The sequence below is a fragment of the Leptopilina boulardi genome, unplaced genomic scaffold (assembly GCF_019393585.1).
Source record: "Leptopilina boulardi isolate dan_hultmark-lab unplaced genomic scaffold, ZJU_Lbou_2.1 LbouV2_193, whole genome shotgun sequence".
NCBI lineage: Eukaryota > Metazoa > Arthropoda > Insecta > Hymenoptera > Figitidae > Leptopilina > Leptopilina boulardi.
This window is the reverse complement of record NW_026137744.1, coordinates 147915-166631: the sequence shown is the minus strand read 5'-3', so window position 1 is coordinate 166631 and position 18717 is coordinate 147915. Positions and strand designations below refer to the sequence as shown.

The following is an 18717-nucleotide window of genomic DNA, read 5'->3' as shown; positions in this document are numbered from 1 at the left end:
CTCAAATTCGTATCTGTTCGTATTTAGCGCTACGCGTTACTATTGTAGATGTACATTTACATGTCACTATGACAGTGACAGTACCTTAAAGCATTTTGTGTTCGTGTCAAAGAAATGTTAATAAACATGAATAAATGCGTGATTGTTTTTAAAAATAACATGCTGATTACATTAAAATAAAGATAAAAACTTTTATAATAATGTTTTTCTTTAAAATTTAAATATAGTTTGACGTAAACCTAAATTGTGATTACGTGTCATAATAATTATAAGAATAATGTATATTATTGTAATTTAAAATAATATTTTTCTTTTAAAGTCAAATTATTCATAATCCTTACAATTAATAATTAATTAATTGAAGAAGATAGTTACCGTTGCACTTAAATATATTATTTGTATATAGGTTTTTTTTTTAAACATAACCTAACTTTTTGTGAAAAAAAATATAAATTAATGACAATTATTTAGCTATTAGAAAATTTAAATTGTAGATAGATAAAGCAATGGTTATTGAAAGTATGAGGGTAGGAGGAGGAAGATGTCCACCACTTCTCGTAGGAGGTCTTTTTGTTGTTTGTTTAATGCTTATTGTCAATTGGTACAGTCTTTCATCAGAAAATCTTGAACTTCTTCGTCAGTTGGATGAACTTGGAGAACAGCTCAAAATTAGGTATTTTTTTTCTTAATTAAAAAAATTTCATAATGTCCAAAAATTTTGCAAAGTGAATATTTAGTTACTAAAAAATATATAAATATTATATAATAATATAGCGCAGAAGAAAGGGATGAATGTGTGACTTCACGAGCAAAATTACAGCAAAGTAAAAAAAAATCTGAGGAAGAAAAAGCTTCTCTACATGTTCGCATTGCACATCAATATGAATTACAAAAACAAAAGGTAGAATTAGAAATGTCTCTAACTGCCTGTAAAACTCAGGTATCATCACTCACTAATGTTGACAAAACACGATCAGCAACAATTGATGCTTTACATTTGGAAAAAAATACAACTTCAATTAAATTGAAAGAGACAATAGAGGAGAATAAAAAATTACACGATGAATTAGATAAGGTAATTTTGAAATTAATTATTCTCTTTTTTAGTAGAATTAGAAAGGCTGAAAAGTTGTATTTGAAAAATTTTAATCAGTTTTCGCTTTTTTAAATTTATTGTTTCTTTAAAAAATGTTTTATATTTTTAAAAAAATATTCAAGTCCTATGAAACATTAGTTTTTAGAGGTAAATAATATTTTTTTTTTTTTATATCTGTAGCTGAAGAATGAATTAGAAGCAGCTAAATTGGCAATAAATGCACCACAAGAGAATAAAGTAATGGAAATTGTACCCAAAGGTAAGGGATAAATTTTTATTTTTGTAGTTTTGAAAAAAATGTTTGCAATTTTTTTTTTCGAAAATTTACGATTTAGCACCTGGAAATGAATTAGCGAATGGTCAATTGAATCCTGTGAAATTAGAAGCTGTTAAAATCTCACAAAAAGGTCTACAAGGTATGAAGTTTCATCGTGATAGTCCAATTCTTCCACAAGATCCACCGGGAGCTGTTCGCAAACCTCCTCGTTTTTCAGTAGCAATGTTGCATGAAGATAAAAATAATAATCATTCTCTTTTAACTCAAGAAACTAAAAAACCCTAGACAAATTTTTTAGAAGGTAAAAATCTCTAAAAAAAAAAAATATTCCGTCCATCGTCAATTTTTAATTTATTATTTTTTTTTTCATTTTTTTTTCATTTTTTTTGGGGGGGGGGGAGGATTTGAAAATTAAGCTTTATTGTTATTGCTATTGCAAAAATAAATTTGTATTTACTCAATTATTATTTGCTATTTAATTATTTTAATAATGAACAAAAAATAATTCAAATTTGAATGATGTGTATTTTTTGTCTACAATAATGCCATTATATATTTTGTAAACTATATTGATATTTTATTAAAAGAATTAAAAAGTTAAAACTGTTTTCTTTTTAATACGGTAACCAAAAAATCGTTTTCAGCTCAAGAAAATACTAAAATAAAAAAGAATATTGAGGGAGGAGTTCAAAACTCTCAAGATGAGGAGGATGAAATGAAAAAACAAATAAATCATATGATATCGGGTAATTTCAAAAATATTAATATATTAATTTTATTCTCTTTAATAAATTATTTGTGTCATTTTTTTGAGTAATTTTTCTTTTTACAGGTCACAATCTTTTTGAAGATACCGATGATGTAGAACTCAATAATGTTGCAGATGAAGAGAAAGATCAAAAATTAGTAACAAACGATGAAGAGAAGCAAAAAAATCTTGTAACATAAAAATCATTTTTTTTTTTTCAATATATTTTTATTTTGACAAAAAAGCAAAAGATTGAGTATACCAATATTATAAGTATACACAATTACATTTCCATTGAGAATTTTTTTTTTTTCTTTATTAATTCGCATTTCTTTTACATAAGTTATTTATATTTTAAGACTTGTAACACTGATAATTACAAGTCTAAGCAAAATACAAAACTTTTGTTTTACCTTAGAAGAAAGTAAAAAAAAAAAAAAATTGTACCCATATCGCTCATTAATATATACTTATTAAATTTTTAAAAAAATCATGACAATTTTTAGATAAATTTTATTATAATTTTATAAATTAATTGTTTTTATAAAAAAACAATGTCAGGATTTACAAGCCTGAAAATTGTTTATACTAGATGAAAATGTACGTTTGTATAAATAAAACGAAATGAAATTTACAATATATTATAAGCTTTATCATTCAAACATGTTATCACATTATTATATATAGTTATTTTTTTATTACAATACGTGAAAATTGTTTTGGATAAAAAAAAATTTTTTTGTAACAAATTGTCTAAAAACATTTATCGTTGATCCACTTACCGCCTAGTTTAAATAAATTTACTTGGGAAATTTTCTAAAAAAAAAAAAAAACGAAAGACGAAAACTGGGACAATGACAGATATTTGATTAAATCAAACTCGGGATATTTTTTTTGTATAATACATTTCTAATGTTTTACATATGGTATATATTTTTTTTTTCTAATATTTCTTTCTTTTTATAAACTTTGATTTCACGTGCTAACATTTATAATGTTATACTAAAACACACATTTAACATATAACTTAATAATCTTTTTTTAAATTATTTTTCTATTATATATCCATCTCTTGGAAACGAATAATTTTTCTTTTTAAATTTTAATTGTACGCGTCTATTAAACAATTATAAATTTTGAAAATAAATTCTACTTTGAAATGTAATTTAAATATATTATGGTTCTTTGGTACGCGATTGTAAATAATTTATATAGCGTACTATTATTATTATACAACTAAAAAAAAATTGTCATGTTATATTAAATATATTTTAATATTAATTTTGATCAATTCGTTATATTTCGCACAATAAATTTATTTATGTGATTAATTTAATAAAATACCAATAATCTTTATTTGGAATCATAAAAAATCTTTAAGAAAAATTTTACAATAAAAACGTAATTAAAATTGTGAATTTAATACATAAATGTACAGAATCATTTCTGTATTATTGTCTTTTTAAAATTTAAATTAATCAGCAAAGACTAATTTATGTGATATATATGTATAATAGATTGATCAAATTTTAAATATTTAATTACAATTTTTAAAATTTAATCATTTAATTACAATTTTTAAATTATATATATATATATATATGGGGTCAAAATTTGAACAATTATAACATTCTTTTTAATTACCTTAAAATTTTAACTGAAATATTTCAATTGTTTTTCAAATTTAATTCAGAATTTTTAAACTTACCTAATTTTAAATATATTATATTTTAATATATGTTTAACACCTTTTTAATGAAATAAACATAGACTTAATATTGCTCTAATATTTTTCACATTTAAAGCAAATAACAATTTTTAAAACTGAATTCTACAGTTGTGTAAATAATAATAATAATTTTATAAATATATTTTATAAATATTTGTGATAATATTAAAAAAATTAAATATATACACAAAAATCGTTTTTTTTTTTAAAGATACTTCACATGTGATAGTCTTTTCAAAAATTTAAGTATATAAAAATTGTAAAAATTAAAAAAATCCATCATAATATTTTTGTTTAATTATTTTATCATTAATAATTTTTTATATGAAATAAAAAATTAGAAAGATTTATTTCTTTTTCAATATTATTTGAAATTTAAATATTAATTTTTTGAAAAAAAAAAAATTGTCATATAAAAAATTTGAAGAATCTTTAAAAAATAAATTGAATTTTTGATAAATTGAAAATATAATAATAAATATTTATCTAACGTGAAAATTATAAACTCAATAAATAAAATGTATACAAACAAAATGCAAAATTTGACTAGGTATTAATTAAGTAGCGACTAGACAATTATTTGCTTTTACATTTAACATGAAATTTTGCACTATTCGCGTCACTTTTTGTTTCTTTTGAAAAATTTTTTGGTCTTCGTCATAAATATGAAAAAGTATGGTTTTTTTTTACTTGTTTTGCGTAGTAAAAATTTATAATAATATAATTAAAAGAGATTTAAAAAAATCTTGTACAATTTCAATAATATTCATGCAATTTGAAAGGCCATTTTATAAAATACTCGGATTTTAAATCTATTATGTATAAAAATTTTGTTTCTATCATAAACACAAAATAATGTTTGTGAGTCATTTCTAAATAAATCGTCTTTTACAATACAATAAATATTGTGAAATACTGTTGTGCTTTGTTAAGTTTTCTACCTTCGATGTATGCATTTTTAAAAACAAATGAAAGAAAAAGAACAAATTTTTTTATGGGTTGGTTTCGGCAATGTGCTTTTTTTTCTATCTTTCTTTCTTTTTTGCCTTTCTTTCGACTTTACGATACACACTTTTATAAAACTTGAAATCTAAATCCTTGAGAGCTCTCAGAGTATTCTGGGGTTATTCCTAAGGCAGTGTGATTGGGAAGACAATTTTTTTTTCTTTGAAAAAAAATCATCTCGAATTAAATTTTCAATAAAACGATAAAAAGTTGTTCGTTGTTTGACGGATATCAATGAAGTTCTAAAAGATTTTTTTTTTTTTTTTTTTTTTTTTTTTTTTTTTTTTTTGTACTTCATTGAATTAAGGGGAATAATGAATATTGTGATTATGTCTATTTTTTCTTCGGAAAATAAATGCAAAAATCGATCTTAAACGCCACCAACGACTATGCTTACGAACAGTTGTACGTGATCTTTCTTTAGCGCGAATTTGTCTAACGAGTGAATAAAAAGCATCGTCAATAAATTGACGTAGAGCTGCCGATGTCTCATAAAATGGACATCCCAATTGATTTGCCAAAACTTTTCCTTCTTCAGTTGTCACCTGAAATTTGATTATTTTTTTTTCTAAATATAATAACTAAAAAAAAAAATAACCGGTCAAGTGTGAGTTTTACTCACTCATCTATTTCACTATTTTTTAAAAATTAAAATTAAAAATAATGAGACAATACCTTCCGTTGTTGTTGAAGGTCGAATTTATTGCCAACCAACACTAACGGAATATCTTCACTGGCTCTAACTCGGGAAATTAATTTTCGATATTCAATAGCTTCTTGAAAACTGTGTCTATCTGTGACGGAATAACAAATCATAAAACCTTCTCCACATCTCATATATTGATCTCGCATTGCTGTGAATTCCACCTGTTTAATTTTTATTATAAAATATAATAAATTATTAATTTTAAATATAAACATTTTCTTTATATTTTATATCTTAAAATTAATCGTTTATAAAAACAATAAAAAATTATGTTTTTATGAAAAAAAAAAAAAAAATGAAATCGCGCTAATACTTAAAGTATTATTAGAATATTAAAAAATTAAATAAAATTTTACTTAAATAGAATTTATATTCAATAAAAATTCTGTTGATGAATAAAAATCTTAGTTTTTTATATCAGAGTCAATAATTTTTATTATACATCTATACTTTGTTAAAATAAAATTTATCTTTATTATTTCTGAAATTTTTCAAAATTATGACATCGAGATTTCGCCTCTCTAAAAAAAGCCTATTCAGAATTTTTTTCTTTTTCACTAAAATAAATGCAGTTAAAAGTTAATAATAAAAATTATATTTTTCGAAACTCGCACGAATAACTTTTATTTGGAATACTATTTATTTATGCATTAATGAGAACATTATTTACCTTTTTGTGTCATATAAATTAAAAAAAAAAAAAACTAACAATATTTTCATTTTCAAAAAAATTTATAATTTCTTAAAAATAAAACTATTAAAAATATTATCTAAATATTTTAAATTTAAATTAATTAAAAATTATAATAACAGTTTGAAAAATAATAGAAATCTAAAAAAATTGTTTCTTTATTAAAATAAAAGTATATTTTATATAAAAAAAAAATACGATATGTTTACAAACCTGTCCTGCAGTGTCTAAAATATCTAAAAGCGCAGCCTCTCCATCGATAACAGCTTGTTGCTGATATGAATCCTCTGTAAATATTGATTTTACCGTCTTTATATATATATATATAATATACAATACAAATTGATATTAATGACCAAAATATACAAAATTTCTACCTATTGTTGGGTCATGATAATCTAGAAAACTGTGACTGACAAATTGTAGCGTTACAGCTGGAAAAAAATTAACACATCATTTTTTTTTAATATAATATAAATAAATATATTTATATTATAAAGTTACATTTCATAATATACAATAATTTTCACTATACAATATAAAAATGACAAATAAAAAAAAATGTTAACAAACTTGTAATATACATAATTTATTAATTAATTATAAAAAAAAAACATAAACAAATATTACCTGATTTTCCAACTCCACCATCGCCTAAAACGACAATCTTGTAAACCCTGAGACCACCTCGAGTTGTTGGTTGTTTAACAACCGGCAAATCATTTTTATTATCCGATGATGCATTATTGTCTTCAATTATGTCAACTGACATTTTGTAAATAGAACAAAATTTACTGTGTTTAATTTTTTTTCCCCTTTAATTGTTTTCTTTTTTATCGCCATAAGTGATGTAACTTTTTATACAATTTTTATTTTTGACAACCATCAATAGCGATAGAATGAATGGAATGAAAAGAACAGTGAAAATACGAGTCATTATTGTTTTATTATTTTAAATAAGCTCTATAGAGATTATTAACTCTATTTTTATATAGAGAAATATTTTTTAATAGGCCGATCATGTCAATTTATAATTAATTTAACATTTATCATATCACCGCATTCCAAATAATATAAATAAGTAACCCGTCACTAATTGTCAAAACGATCGACGAGCTGTCACATTTCAGTTCTACCAATTCCCAATTGTTTTCTTTTCTTAATTCTCCTTCTTTTTTTCAACAGTTGCCTAAACTGACAATTTAAAATATTTCCTTGAACGCCTTGAACACAAAAGTGGAGGAGAAATTTGAAAAATATTTCTTTCTTTTAAAATTATTATTTGACTATAATTAATTATTCATTTTAATATTCTTCATGTGGAATATTTATTTGCTGCAAAATTTCATGATTTCGATTTTTAATTTTTGAAACATAACCCAAATTTTTTTTTAATGCGCAGAATCAAACAGCATCCTCTATCAACAAGAATTAGAACTTTATTTCTTTTTCTGCTTAGGGAATATAAAAACAATCTTCATAATAAATATAAAAAAAAAAGAAAAAAAAGTGTAATTTAATTCAAATAAATTATATTTAATGATTATTTAATATACAGTACATATTTATTTTTTATTTAAAGCAAAGTTTTCAACTCGTCATTATAGATTTTATTTGAAATTCATAAATATACAAAGAACTAAACAACGAATCAGCTGTTTTTATAAGATAGATGATATGATCTGTCATTTTTGGTGAAATAAAAAAAAAATTACTAATTTCTGTGTATATGTTATCCATAAAAAGAGATAACAATTGTATTTAGTATATTCTCGCAATATTCTTTTTCCGACATTTTTTTTATCTGTCCATCGTCTGCGTATATATATATACATATATATTACGAAGCTTTTATGAGTGACTAATCAAATGTCGGCAATTTTTTTTAACGATATCACTACTTGATTGTTTTGTGAATTACAGCAAGTAGGTCAGTCAGTGCGCGAGTGATTTATCATTTGTTTTTATTATGATTCAGAACTAAAGTATCAAATAGTCTATATTATGCAGAATATAAACTATTGTTGGGGAAATTTTTCGCATATAAATCGTTTATATTAAATAAACGATTTCAGCAAGAAAAGAAGTTTAAAGTTCATATATAATTATAGTAGAGAAATAATTTTTTTTTTATATATAAAGAAGTCGATGAAGTGCAAGAATGGAAGGAGCACTCGTTGGTGGAGTTCCGGTCGAATCTTTGACCGGGGAATTAGCTGGTGTTTGGTCAGGATGGCGAGCATCGGGAGATCGTGAAGTTGTCAGAGAAGCTTCAGCAAAAGGATTACATATCAATCTTGCTTATAAATTTCTCATTCATAGAAGAGGATGTTCTCACGATGAGGCTAAATCTTATTTTTCAAATGAGGTTGACATTTGGATAAATGAACTACTCAACAAGCGTCAAGTTCATAAGGCTACTCATATTTTAAAGAATGTGGTAAGTGTCATTATATCTATTTAATTTTAATGATAAACAAACATTTTTTTCTTTTTTTCTCTTGAGAAAATTGAATATAAAACGTTTCATGAAAATAAAACTATGAATTTTTAAAAATCTTTCACTTGAATATTTCGATTTTTTTTTAAATTAAAACTTAAGAATTGAAATTTTTTTTTATATTATTAAAAATCCATGATAAAAAGCTCGAATTTTATTAATGAACATCTTGCTTTGAAAATTATTGTTTATTTACAAAATATCAATTTTTAAAAATTGTCAAAACAAAAAAATTCCATCAAAACAACTGTATATTATTAAAAAATTGGATATTATTTTTCTTATTTAAGGAGAAAAATCCATCTGAGTTCATTTGCACAGTTTGCTTTAAATGCACAGAGCCATCGTTAAGAAATTACTTAGCTCAGCATTTAATAATTATTAATGGTTTCGAAGAAAAACACTTTGAAGCTTTAGAATTGATAAATTGGATAGAAGAACATGAAAAGAATCATAAGTAAGTTTTTAAAAGTATTTAAATAAAAAATAGTATTATAATTTAAACAAATAAATCAACAATTTATTGTTCAATTAAAAAAAAAAATTTTTTTTAATTAGACTTCAAGGTGAGCTGATATCCCACAAAAGTTTAGAAAATGTGATTAATTTGTCTTCGGACATTAAAAAATGTATTTACGTTGAATTATATTTTGAAAATTTTAATCCAAAAATTGGACGAAAATTATCTAACGATGCAGTATGGAATTATCTGCTGATAAATAATAAAATTAAATTAATAAATAATTGGATCAGTATTATTTATGAATGTGATAATAAAGAAATTGACGATAAAGATGAATTAGAAAAAAATTTTGGAAATCTAAAAATAACTGATAAAATGATTTCGTCCATTGAAAATTCTAATGCAATGACACCTGTCATTCAGATGACTCTTAATTTTTTATGCAGGTATAATTGAAAAAAAAAAATGCAAATTTTTAAATATAAAATTACCATTCAATAATGAAATTTATTTTTTTTTTTATTATTATAGATTTGGAGTATTTACAAATAAAGAGAAGAATGATTTTAAATTAATTTTAACAAGATTTTTTAGCAGTCTAATAACGCCCTCGGAATTTAATAAAATATTATCACAAGAATCGTGTAATATTAATAAACAAGATTTTTTACATAAAATTGACACTGTGAAATATTCGAGAAATTTTCATGAACATTGTACAGAATCAAAAAATAGTAAAAAATTATTGGATTCTTTAAATGAAATGTGTCAAGAAAATAATGAATCAACATCATCATTGGAATTATTTGAACAAGGAATTCTCGAAGGAATTTCATATATTTCTCAAGATTCTCTCGAATTTTTAAAATCTAATGATATAATTGCATTTACATTAATTTTATTGCAATATTTAAAAAAAAATAATGATAAAAATTTATTAGAAGGCGAATCGTTAAAAGAGATTTTTACAAAACAAAAAGAACTCAAAATTGGACATTTAACAATAACAAGAGAAATTTTTGCCAATATTTTAGATCGTCTTCCATATTTAAAAAATGAAATTAAAGAGAAATCTTCACAAATTAATATAACGATGTATCAACTTCTTGAGGGTTTTAAAAATTTTGATTCAAAAAAATTTTTTAAATGGCGTCAAAAAAATGAACTGATGCCTAATTTTTCCAGTGCTTATTTAATACATAAATATGGACATAAAGAGAAATTAACATATATTAATTATTTAAAGGAATCAAGACCAAATATGGCGTACAGTATTCTTTATCAATTGGATGGAAAATCTTTACGCAATATTTCTTCAAAAATGTAAATTATTTAAATTGAAAAAAAGAAATTCAAAATTTAAGAAAAATTGTTTTTTGTATAGTCAACAATTTTTTTTCAATTATTTCAGGAAATCACAAGTTTCACTTTCGGCACATATTTTTGCATTGAGACATTTAAATGAATTGGACGTTGTCAGTAGTTGTATATCTTTCATTGAATTATTGGGTGTTGATTCAGATAATTTGAGACTTCATGTAACAGTTGCTGCTTTAGTTGAAAAGAAATTAAATTTCTCTATTGGTATTTTAATATTTTTTATATATATATATATATATATATATATATATTGTGATTATTTAAAAAAAAAATTGATTTTGTGTTAATTTGGAATTTTCCTCCTGATTTCAGGAAATTTATTGGAATCAGTTGTGTATAAAAATCAACAAGACTTAATGACAGTATTATCACATTTGGAGAGGAGTTTTAATTCATCATTGATAATTAATTTAATTAAAGAACCACGAGAATTTGTATTAGCTTTAAAAACATGGGATATTATCGTACGTTTCGCAAGAGCACACAATGCAACTATTCCAACATTATTTCTTAAATTTTTAGCATCTCATGATATGTGGTTTGAATATATTTTAGTGGGTCAAATATTTTCTTATCCTTCCGAACAGGTAAATATTATAATAAAAACTTAACTAATTTATTGGAAAACATTAATTTCTTTATGAGAAATTTGAAAAACAAATTTATTTAATATAAAATACAATAGTTGAAATTTTATTTTTTTCAGATTTTGGAGAATATTGTTTTGTTTAAAAATCCAAATCTTCGTGAGCATTTAATATTATCGTTAAATAATCCTCATTTGTTGAGCTTAAATTCTGTAGATGAAGATTCTAAAAATAAAATTTGTGATTCTAGACATGGTCTTTATAATAAAGTTATAGTTAAACAGGTAATAATTGCTTTTTCAATATAAAATACGTTTGAATTTAATTTGTAATTTAAGATTAAAACTTGTTTTATTTTTATATAGGTTTCATTAGAATCAACAACACTGACTCGAGAAATTTGTCAGTCAGTTAGAGAACATTCCTCGTTTACTGATGGTTCATTTGCAAATTTAGAAACTCGTTTATTTAATAATGATTTATGGCAAATTGTTTTAAAATGTCACAAAAGTCAAGATCCACCGAGAACTTTATTAAAAGCTTCTCGAACTTTAAAGGCACCAATTCTTACGGTTTTAGCTTCCTGCTATGAAGTAATAATTTACTTACTTTTTTTTATTTTTTGCAAACTATTTTTGAATTAGAATATATTTCTTTTTACGAAATTTTGTCATTAATTACACTTAGTATTAACATTATTTTTTTTATAATTAATTATATGTATATATTTTATTTTACTAGCCATCTTCTGCTGCAACACATTGTTATTTTTGGCTTGTGGTGTCTGTGGAAGATTCAGAATTTTTTCTCAATTCAAAAGATTCTTTAGAAGATCAAGTTTGGTCGGCGAGTAAAGTTATGCAACTTTTTAATAATTTGGTTTATCATAATTATGTCAGTACTTTTAATAAGGGTTTGACGATTTTCATGCCGGTGAGTAAATTTTATTTATGATGAAAATAAAATTTTAAATGTTTACAATTTTCTAAATTTACAAAATATAACATTTTTAAATAATATTTTTCAATATTAATTATCTTAAAAAAATGATATTTTTAAAATTTATTTATAGAACATATATTATTATTATTAATAAAATTTAATATTTAGAAAAAATAAGTTAAATTTTTTTTTTTTTTCATAAAAATTACAGGAAAATCCGTTAAGACTCTTTTCTGAATTTTTGGTTGAGTGCATATGTTTAGGAGATTTCGAAAAATGCAAAACGAGTTTAACAAATTTTATTTCAAGTTGTTCGTCGCTCAAATGTAATGTAAGTTTCTAAGAAAATTGTTTATAAATTTTATATTCAAATAAAAATATTACTTTAAAGTAAAATAAATATTTTCTATTTTTTTCTTTTTTTTTTCTTTTTAGAAAATGATCGATTGGGAAACTGACGAAACGTATTTAGATAATATTTATTGGATCGAAACAGTGGTAGTGAAATGCCTTATAACTGCCTTGGGAAAATGTTTTCAAAGTAGATGTTTACAGATAAAATTTTTAGAAATTTTGACGAGTTGTGATTTTTTCAAAAATTTAACAGGTAACAAAAATATATGAATAATTACACTGTCCGACAATGATTTTGCCCCTCGGATAATTCCGATCACTTTCGATAGATTTTTACACGCTGATTACGAATCTGCAAATAAAAATGCTCTAGTACGTCCAGTTTCTGAGAAAATTAGTGTTAAAAAGTCGAAAATGCGTGTTTTTGGCCATATTTGAATTTGAATAAAATAAAAACAAGAGGTGCTAGAATCTTGTTCTTGGGTTCAAATGAAAGCTTGAAACTTAAACAACAATTCCATGAAGGGAAAAATTAAAGGCATAATGATAAGGCTGTTAAAACTTATTTTTTCATTTGCGATTAATTTTGTCATTTTTCATAATCAACGAACACCGTGTATAACCTTAATAGTTTAAAACAAGTGACAAACAAGTGAATGAAACATCATTCGAATTTGAAAATTTTTCACGTGACTTTCAGGTTACTTATTATCTATTAATTTTTAAACTTACCTTCTTTAAACCATATTTAAATAAGATAATGTTCACTATACAGTTTTTTGAAGACTTCTGCAGAACGCTGGGCCGAATTGTTTTTATTAACAAAATACAGTAATAAATAATTAACTTTCAATTTTATGTTAAATGAAACTAATAAGATGTTAATTATATAAACTTTTTTAGGTGTATTGTGAAATTTTGTTATTTGTGATAATTATTTATTATTTATTAAAGTTTGTGTGTTTATACTCGTCACGATTGACGAAAATAGTTAATAGAAAATTAATTAGATAATAAGTAACCTGAAAGTCAACTGAAAAATTTTAAAATTCGAATGATGTTTCATTCACTTGCTTGTCACTTGTTTCAAAATGTTAGGGTTATATACAGTGTTCGTTGAATATGAAAAATGACAAAATTAATCGCAAATGAAAAAATAAGTTTTAACAGCCTTATCATTATGCCTTTAATTTTTCCCTTCATGGAATTGTTGTTTAAGTTTCAAGCTTTCATTTGAACCCAAGAACAAGATTCTAGCACCTCTTGTTTTTATTTTATTCAAATTCAAATATGGCCAAAAACACGCATTTTCGACTTTTTAACACTAATTTTCTCAGAAACTGGACGTGCTAGAGCATTTTTATTTGCAGATTCGTAATCAGCGTGTAAAAATCTATCGAAAGTGACCGGAATTATCCGAGGGGCAGAAAAAAAAATCATTTTTGTCGGACAGTGTTATTTTTTCTGTTCTTTATTATTAGGTATATAAAATAAAAAATCCTTTTTTTACAGTTAATACACCAAATTTTTATTCACTATTAGAAATAATGAATATCCTAATAAAAACAGATGTTGTATTTAATTTTTTATTTTTTGACATCGTTAATAATGAGCAAATTTTTAATAACGAAATTGAAAGATGTATCAATGAATTATTGAAGGAAGAAAATTATACGAGTGCCTTAGAATTGTCAAAAGTAGCAAATTTTAAACCGTCGAAAATAATTCTTGCACAGGTAAAATATTAATTTATTTATTTATTAATTTATAGTAAGTATTAATGAATTATTTTGTAATTTGAACTAAAATTAATCAATTTGTATGCATTTTTAATTTTTTTAATATGTAACAGTGTCGAAGTGAATTCAAAAAACAAACTGGTATTATTGAATCAAATTTCTGGAAAAAATGTTCAGCTGATTTTAAATTATATAAAGTGTGTTATGAAAAAGCAGCAGAATTTTTTGTTGAACATGCTGAAAAAATTCAATCTTGTAAAGAGAGGTAATTGCTGTTTAAATAAATGTATTTTGAGGTTTATTAAAATAAATTGGAAAACTAAATTAAATATTTATGAATAAAATTAACATACTGTAAAGTTGATATTGTTTCTTTAATTTTTTTTCTTTTTAGGTTTGAAATTTTAAAATTGGCTTTAGAGATACTTAAGGAAAATTCCAATGACTGTCAAACTTGTGATAAAGCAGAAATGGCAATGTGGAAATCTTGCATTCTTGCTGGTCCAGAAAATATTGAGATTAAAAATGAAAATGAAATTTTTCGTAAATTAAAAACTGAACTTCTCTCTGAATTGAATAATTTACAAATTACTTGTATTCTCAATGATTCACAGGAGAAGGCTGCTTTAGAATTGTTAATTAATAAATTATTAGACGCTGGAAAATTAGGCACAGCACTTAGAATAAGTGCAATTTTCAATTACAAGCATAAAGTAAGTAATCGAATTTTCACTTGTCCGATTTAAATTAATTAAAATGTAAAAATGTATCATATTTTCAATTGAAAACAGAAAAACAATTTATTTTATTTAATTTAATAATTTAATTTTTTTTATAATAATTATAATATATAAATTAATATAATTAATATATCTAGAAAATAATTTTATAATTCATTAGTATGTTTTATTTTTATATATATAAAAAAATTTTCAATTACCAACAAGTTTATTTGACTTTGTATATGTGAATAATTTTTTGTAATAATCTTTTATTATTTTTCAAGGATATACAAATTTTGATGCTGTGTTTAAGTTTAGCTGAGGGGGAGATTTCGCCTTATCAATTAACTGCTCAGCAAAAAATGTTGATTTCTGAATCAGGAAATATAAAGCAAAGACTTGGGATCTTGAGAAATAAAGGACTTTCCATATTGCCATCGTCTTCATCTTGTAATATAAATATATTTTCTTAATTGCTTTTAATTATCTATTAAAATTATTTAATTATTTTTCTATTTTTCTACATTATAACATTTTTTCTAAATTAAAAACAAATTTTGTTTTTTGAATTAAATTATTTAAAAGCCACTTATTTTTGATTAATTAATCGCTATTTTTAGATATTATTTAATAAATTGAATATTTTTGTCCTTATTTTTTGCCAGTAAATTTGAGCGGAATTCATGAAGCTAACGAATCAGCAGCAGCAACAACAACAACAACAATAAATCAAGAGGAATCAGATTGTTTAATGATATTGACGAAATTATTAAAAAGTCTTCGAAGCGGTGTCACAATTGGAACGAGAATTGTCACCTGTTACAAATTATCTACAACTTTAGGAAAAAGTTATCATTCTTTACTGATTCTTAATGATCCAATGAGACTTTTGCAGGATGTTGTTTTAAGTAATTACGATCGTACATTGGAAATTGCTAAAGATATAATAAGTGCATATCAAATTGAAAGTCATGAAGTTGCTCAATTTTTGGCTGAGGAGATTGTTGCTTCTATTACTCGAGTTGTAGAAGGTATATTTTAAAATAAAACAAATAATTAAACAAATAATAATCATAGCAAGTTTGAGAAAATATTCTTGTGAAAAATATTAATAATCTAAAATTTAACAAATTCCAGACGGAAATAACGATTCAACAATCTGGAGTTATCCTCTTGATATTAGTCTTCATTCTGTGATTGAATTATCCAAAGACACTTCAATTTTGGGATTGAAATTACTTGATATTGCTAGTAAATTATTAGGACATTCGAATGGTGAAAAACGAAATGGTACGTACAAGATAGGCTTTATAATATTAGAGATTATTGATAAAATTGTGGAAAAAATTAGATTCAGTTATTTTAATTTTTTTTTTTTTTTAATTCGATGAAAAGAGAGGAAAATTGTAAAAAATTTTAATTTGGTATTTATTTATAGTGATAACTCTTAAAATTGCTGTGGAATTATTAATAAGATCTCACGATTGTTTTACGACTTCCTGTAACATGGAAGGTATTGCCTCAGTTTTAAGAAAATGTCAACAATTGGCTAATGCTTTACAAAATTTAAAACTTTGGAGTTTATTGGTAAGGAAAAATTATAATGAAAAATAATATATATATATATGATATTGAAATAATTATATTTTTAATTGAGAAAAAAATATCGTCAATATGTAATTGTTTTCGCTCAGTTTTTGAAAAATTAATTAATTGGATTATTTTAATTTAATCTCTAAAGAATATATATAAATTTTCCCAGGTGCGTCTTGTTACCGGTGTTGGTCGTTTTACTGAAATGAATTATGTTTTTAAAATACTCAAAGAGCACGATCAATTTGAATTTTTATTAGGAAAAGGTTTAGACAAAGTTCCAGGTTTAAAAATGGCTCTTCTCGATTTTGTAAAACGTTATTGTCCAGAGAATAAGGAATTATTAAATATTATTGCACTTCATTTTCGTTTATATTATGAAATTGCTTTAACTTGGGAAACTGAAGCTCGAGAAATTATCGACGAATTGATTAGTGAAGCAAAAAAGGAGAATCTTAAATCTCAATATCCTAGTCCAACAGACGTGAATTTAACGAGAAATGAAATTACAGAGAAGAGATTACAATTGGCAATTTCTAATTTCACTCTCGCTACGCAATATTTCTTACAGGTTTGAAATATTATTTTAACTGAAAATTTTCAAATTTTAAACCTTTTTTTTTATTAAAATTTAAAAATTAAATTAAATAAAAAGGGAAAATAAATTAAAATCTAGACCAGAGGGTGGTTTTTTTTTTTTCATTTTTCATTGAATAAAACTTGAATAATAAAAATTTTGCTATTTAACAAAAATTCTTTTTTTAGGACAATAAATTAAATTTAGCGAATCATTCTTCACATCAGGCTGAATTAGTGGCTCTGCAAATTTCTTTACTCTATGCAGTTCAACAAACTCATCAATTTACTTGCATTTTAAATTTAAATAAAGATGAGGTTGATAAAGCAATTTGTCAATTTTTGAATTTTCCACAAGCTTTAATTGTCGCAAGGGCTTATAATCATCATGTCGATTGGGCAAATGCTGTTTATAATCATTGTATTCATCAAGGAGAAACGAAATATTTAAAAGAATTCGTAATATCCAATAGATTTACAATATCAATTATCAATGATTGTGTTCGAAGGTAAGAAATTTCATAGAATTCAATTTTTATTATATTATTACACAATTTTTCAATGAGAATTTTGATAATTTTTAATTTAATTCTTAAAAATAATTTCAAGAGAAATTTTATTTTATTCATAAAAGAGAGAAAGAATATAAAATCATTAAAAATTTGTAGATTCATTCTATGTTTCATCTAAAATCGTTAAAATCTATTTTTAAAAAATTTAATAATTTGTAGAAATTATTTCTTTTTTTATTCGTACCTAGATAATTACAAATTACTTTTTATTTTTTATCCAATACAAAAATTTGTTTTTTAGAATTAATTTTTTTGTTAAAATGTAAGTTTTATTTTTTTTTTACGTTTTTTATTCACATTAACAAACTATGGAAAAAAGAAAAATTAAATTCTAAAATTGCATTTCAATGCAATTTTTGTTTTATTTATTTATTAAAATTTCAATTTAAGATATCGTCTTGAGAAGAATATTACAAAGTCCATGACAATGAACATGAGGATGCTGGTGGCTCATTTGAACGACACGCAATTTAAATATGTTATAGCAAGTCAACTTGGTTTTAAAGATATTATTGAAACAATGTTAGAAACTCCTGCCATTGGCTCGTATCTAAAAGATACAGTCTGGAAAAATCGTTATGACGATTCAGGTTTTATAAGCTAGTCGATAATTCTTTTTTTTTTATTTTTTTTTACAAAAATTTATGAATCATTTCTATATATATTATTAAAAAAGAAAAAAAATATTATAGAGTTAAACTCTATTTGAATGCAAATGCTCTTTAAAAATATATATGAGATTTTTTTCTCTATATAATAATATAAATATTAATATTTATTATGTTCATAAAATGTACTGTTATATATCTAAAACATATATAAATAAATATATATTTTTTGTATGGAACTTGTTTTTAAAAATAAATGTTCTGTATTTTTTGATTATAAAATATAAACAAGTTTTTCTTAAATTACCAGTTTTTTCTTTCTCCCATTTTTTGATTTCTTTTATTTTATGTATTTATTATTTTAGGCTGATAATTTTTTTTTTTTCCTTATTACAACAAAAATTGTGTATCTATAAGAAGTAATTTTTT

General features: G+C 23.3%; 3 protein-coding genes across 6 annotated transcripts; 2 read left to right on the top strand and 1 right to left on the bottom strand.

The window, feature by feature from the left end:
• The first annotated feature begins 56 nt into the window (after positions 1-56).
• Positions 57-2762, top strand: LOC127277992 (glutamic acid-rich protein-like). 2 transcript variants are annotated; one of them, XM_051299470.1, is made up of 5 exons: positions 59-673; positions 775-1075; positions 1277-1355; positions 2018-2119; positions 2206-2762. In XM_051299470.1, exons 1-5 carry the CDS (start codon positions 507-509, stop codon positions 2319-2321), a joined length of 765 nt encoding a protein of 254 aa, XP_051155427.1. In that variant the 5' UTR covers positions 59-506; the 3' UTR covers positions 2322-2762. The 2 variants fall into 2 exon arrangements, with proteins under 2 accessions (XP_051155426.1, XP_051155427.1); XM_051299469.1 differs by lacking the exons at positions 2018-2119; positions 2206-2762 and adding an exon at positions 1432-1976 and having other exon boundaries at positions 57-673.
• Positions 2763-4317: 1555 nt separating this feature from the next.
• On the bottom strand, positions 4318-7413 carry LOC127277993 (GTP-binding protein Rit2). 2 transcript variants are annotated; one of them, XM_051299473.1, is made up of 6 exons: positions 6883-7413; positions 6630-6686; positions 6466-6539; positions 5531-5722; positions 5145-5400; positions 4318-5113 (listed from the first exon to the last, which is right to left on the bottom strand). In XM_051299473.1, the coding sequence occupies exons 1-5, from the start codon at positions 7022-7024 to the stop codon at positions 5158-5160; spliced, it is 708 nt and encodes a 235-aa protein (XP_051155430.1). In that variant the 5' UTR covers positions 7025-7413; the 3' UTR covers positions 4318-5113; positions 5145-5157. The 2 variants fall into 2 exon arrangements, with proteins under 2 accessions (XP_051155430.1, XP_051155428.1); XM_051299471.1 differs by having other exon boundaries at positions 4318-5400; positions 6883-7411.
• Positions 7414-7712: 299 nt separating this feature from the next.
• On the top strand, positions 7713-18537 carry LOC127277988 (spatacsin). Of its 2 annotated transcripts, none has more exons than XM_051299462.1 (22): positions 7713-7946; positions 8395-8692; positions 9043-9209; positions 9311-9661; positions 9747-10538; positions 10627-10799; positions 10908-11182; positions 11302-11466; positions 11548-11775; positions 11924-12115; positions 12336-12455; positions 12560-12731; positions 13991-14214; positions 14331-14482; positions 14612-14930; positions 15224-15389; positions 15605-15970; positions 16077-16229; positions 16378-16526; positions 16702-17103; positions 17298-17617; positions 18071-18537. In XM_051299462.1, exons 2-22 carry the CDS (start codon positions 8414-8416, stop codon positions 18282-18284), a joined length of 5379 nt encoding a protein of 1792 aa, XP_051155419.1. In that variant the 5' UTR covers positions 7713-7946; positions 8395-8413; the 3' UTR covers positions 18285-18537. The 2 variants fall into 2 exon arrangements, with proteins under 2 accessions (XP_051155419.1, XP_051155418.1); XM_051299461.1 differs by having other exon boundaries at positions 8176-8692.
• Positions 18538-18717: the final 180 nt, after the last annotated feature.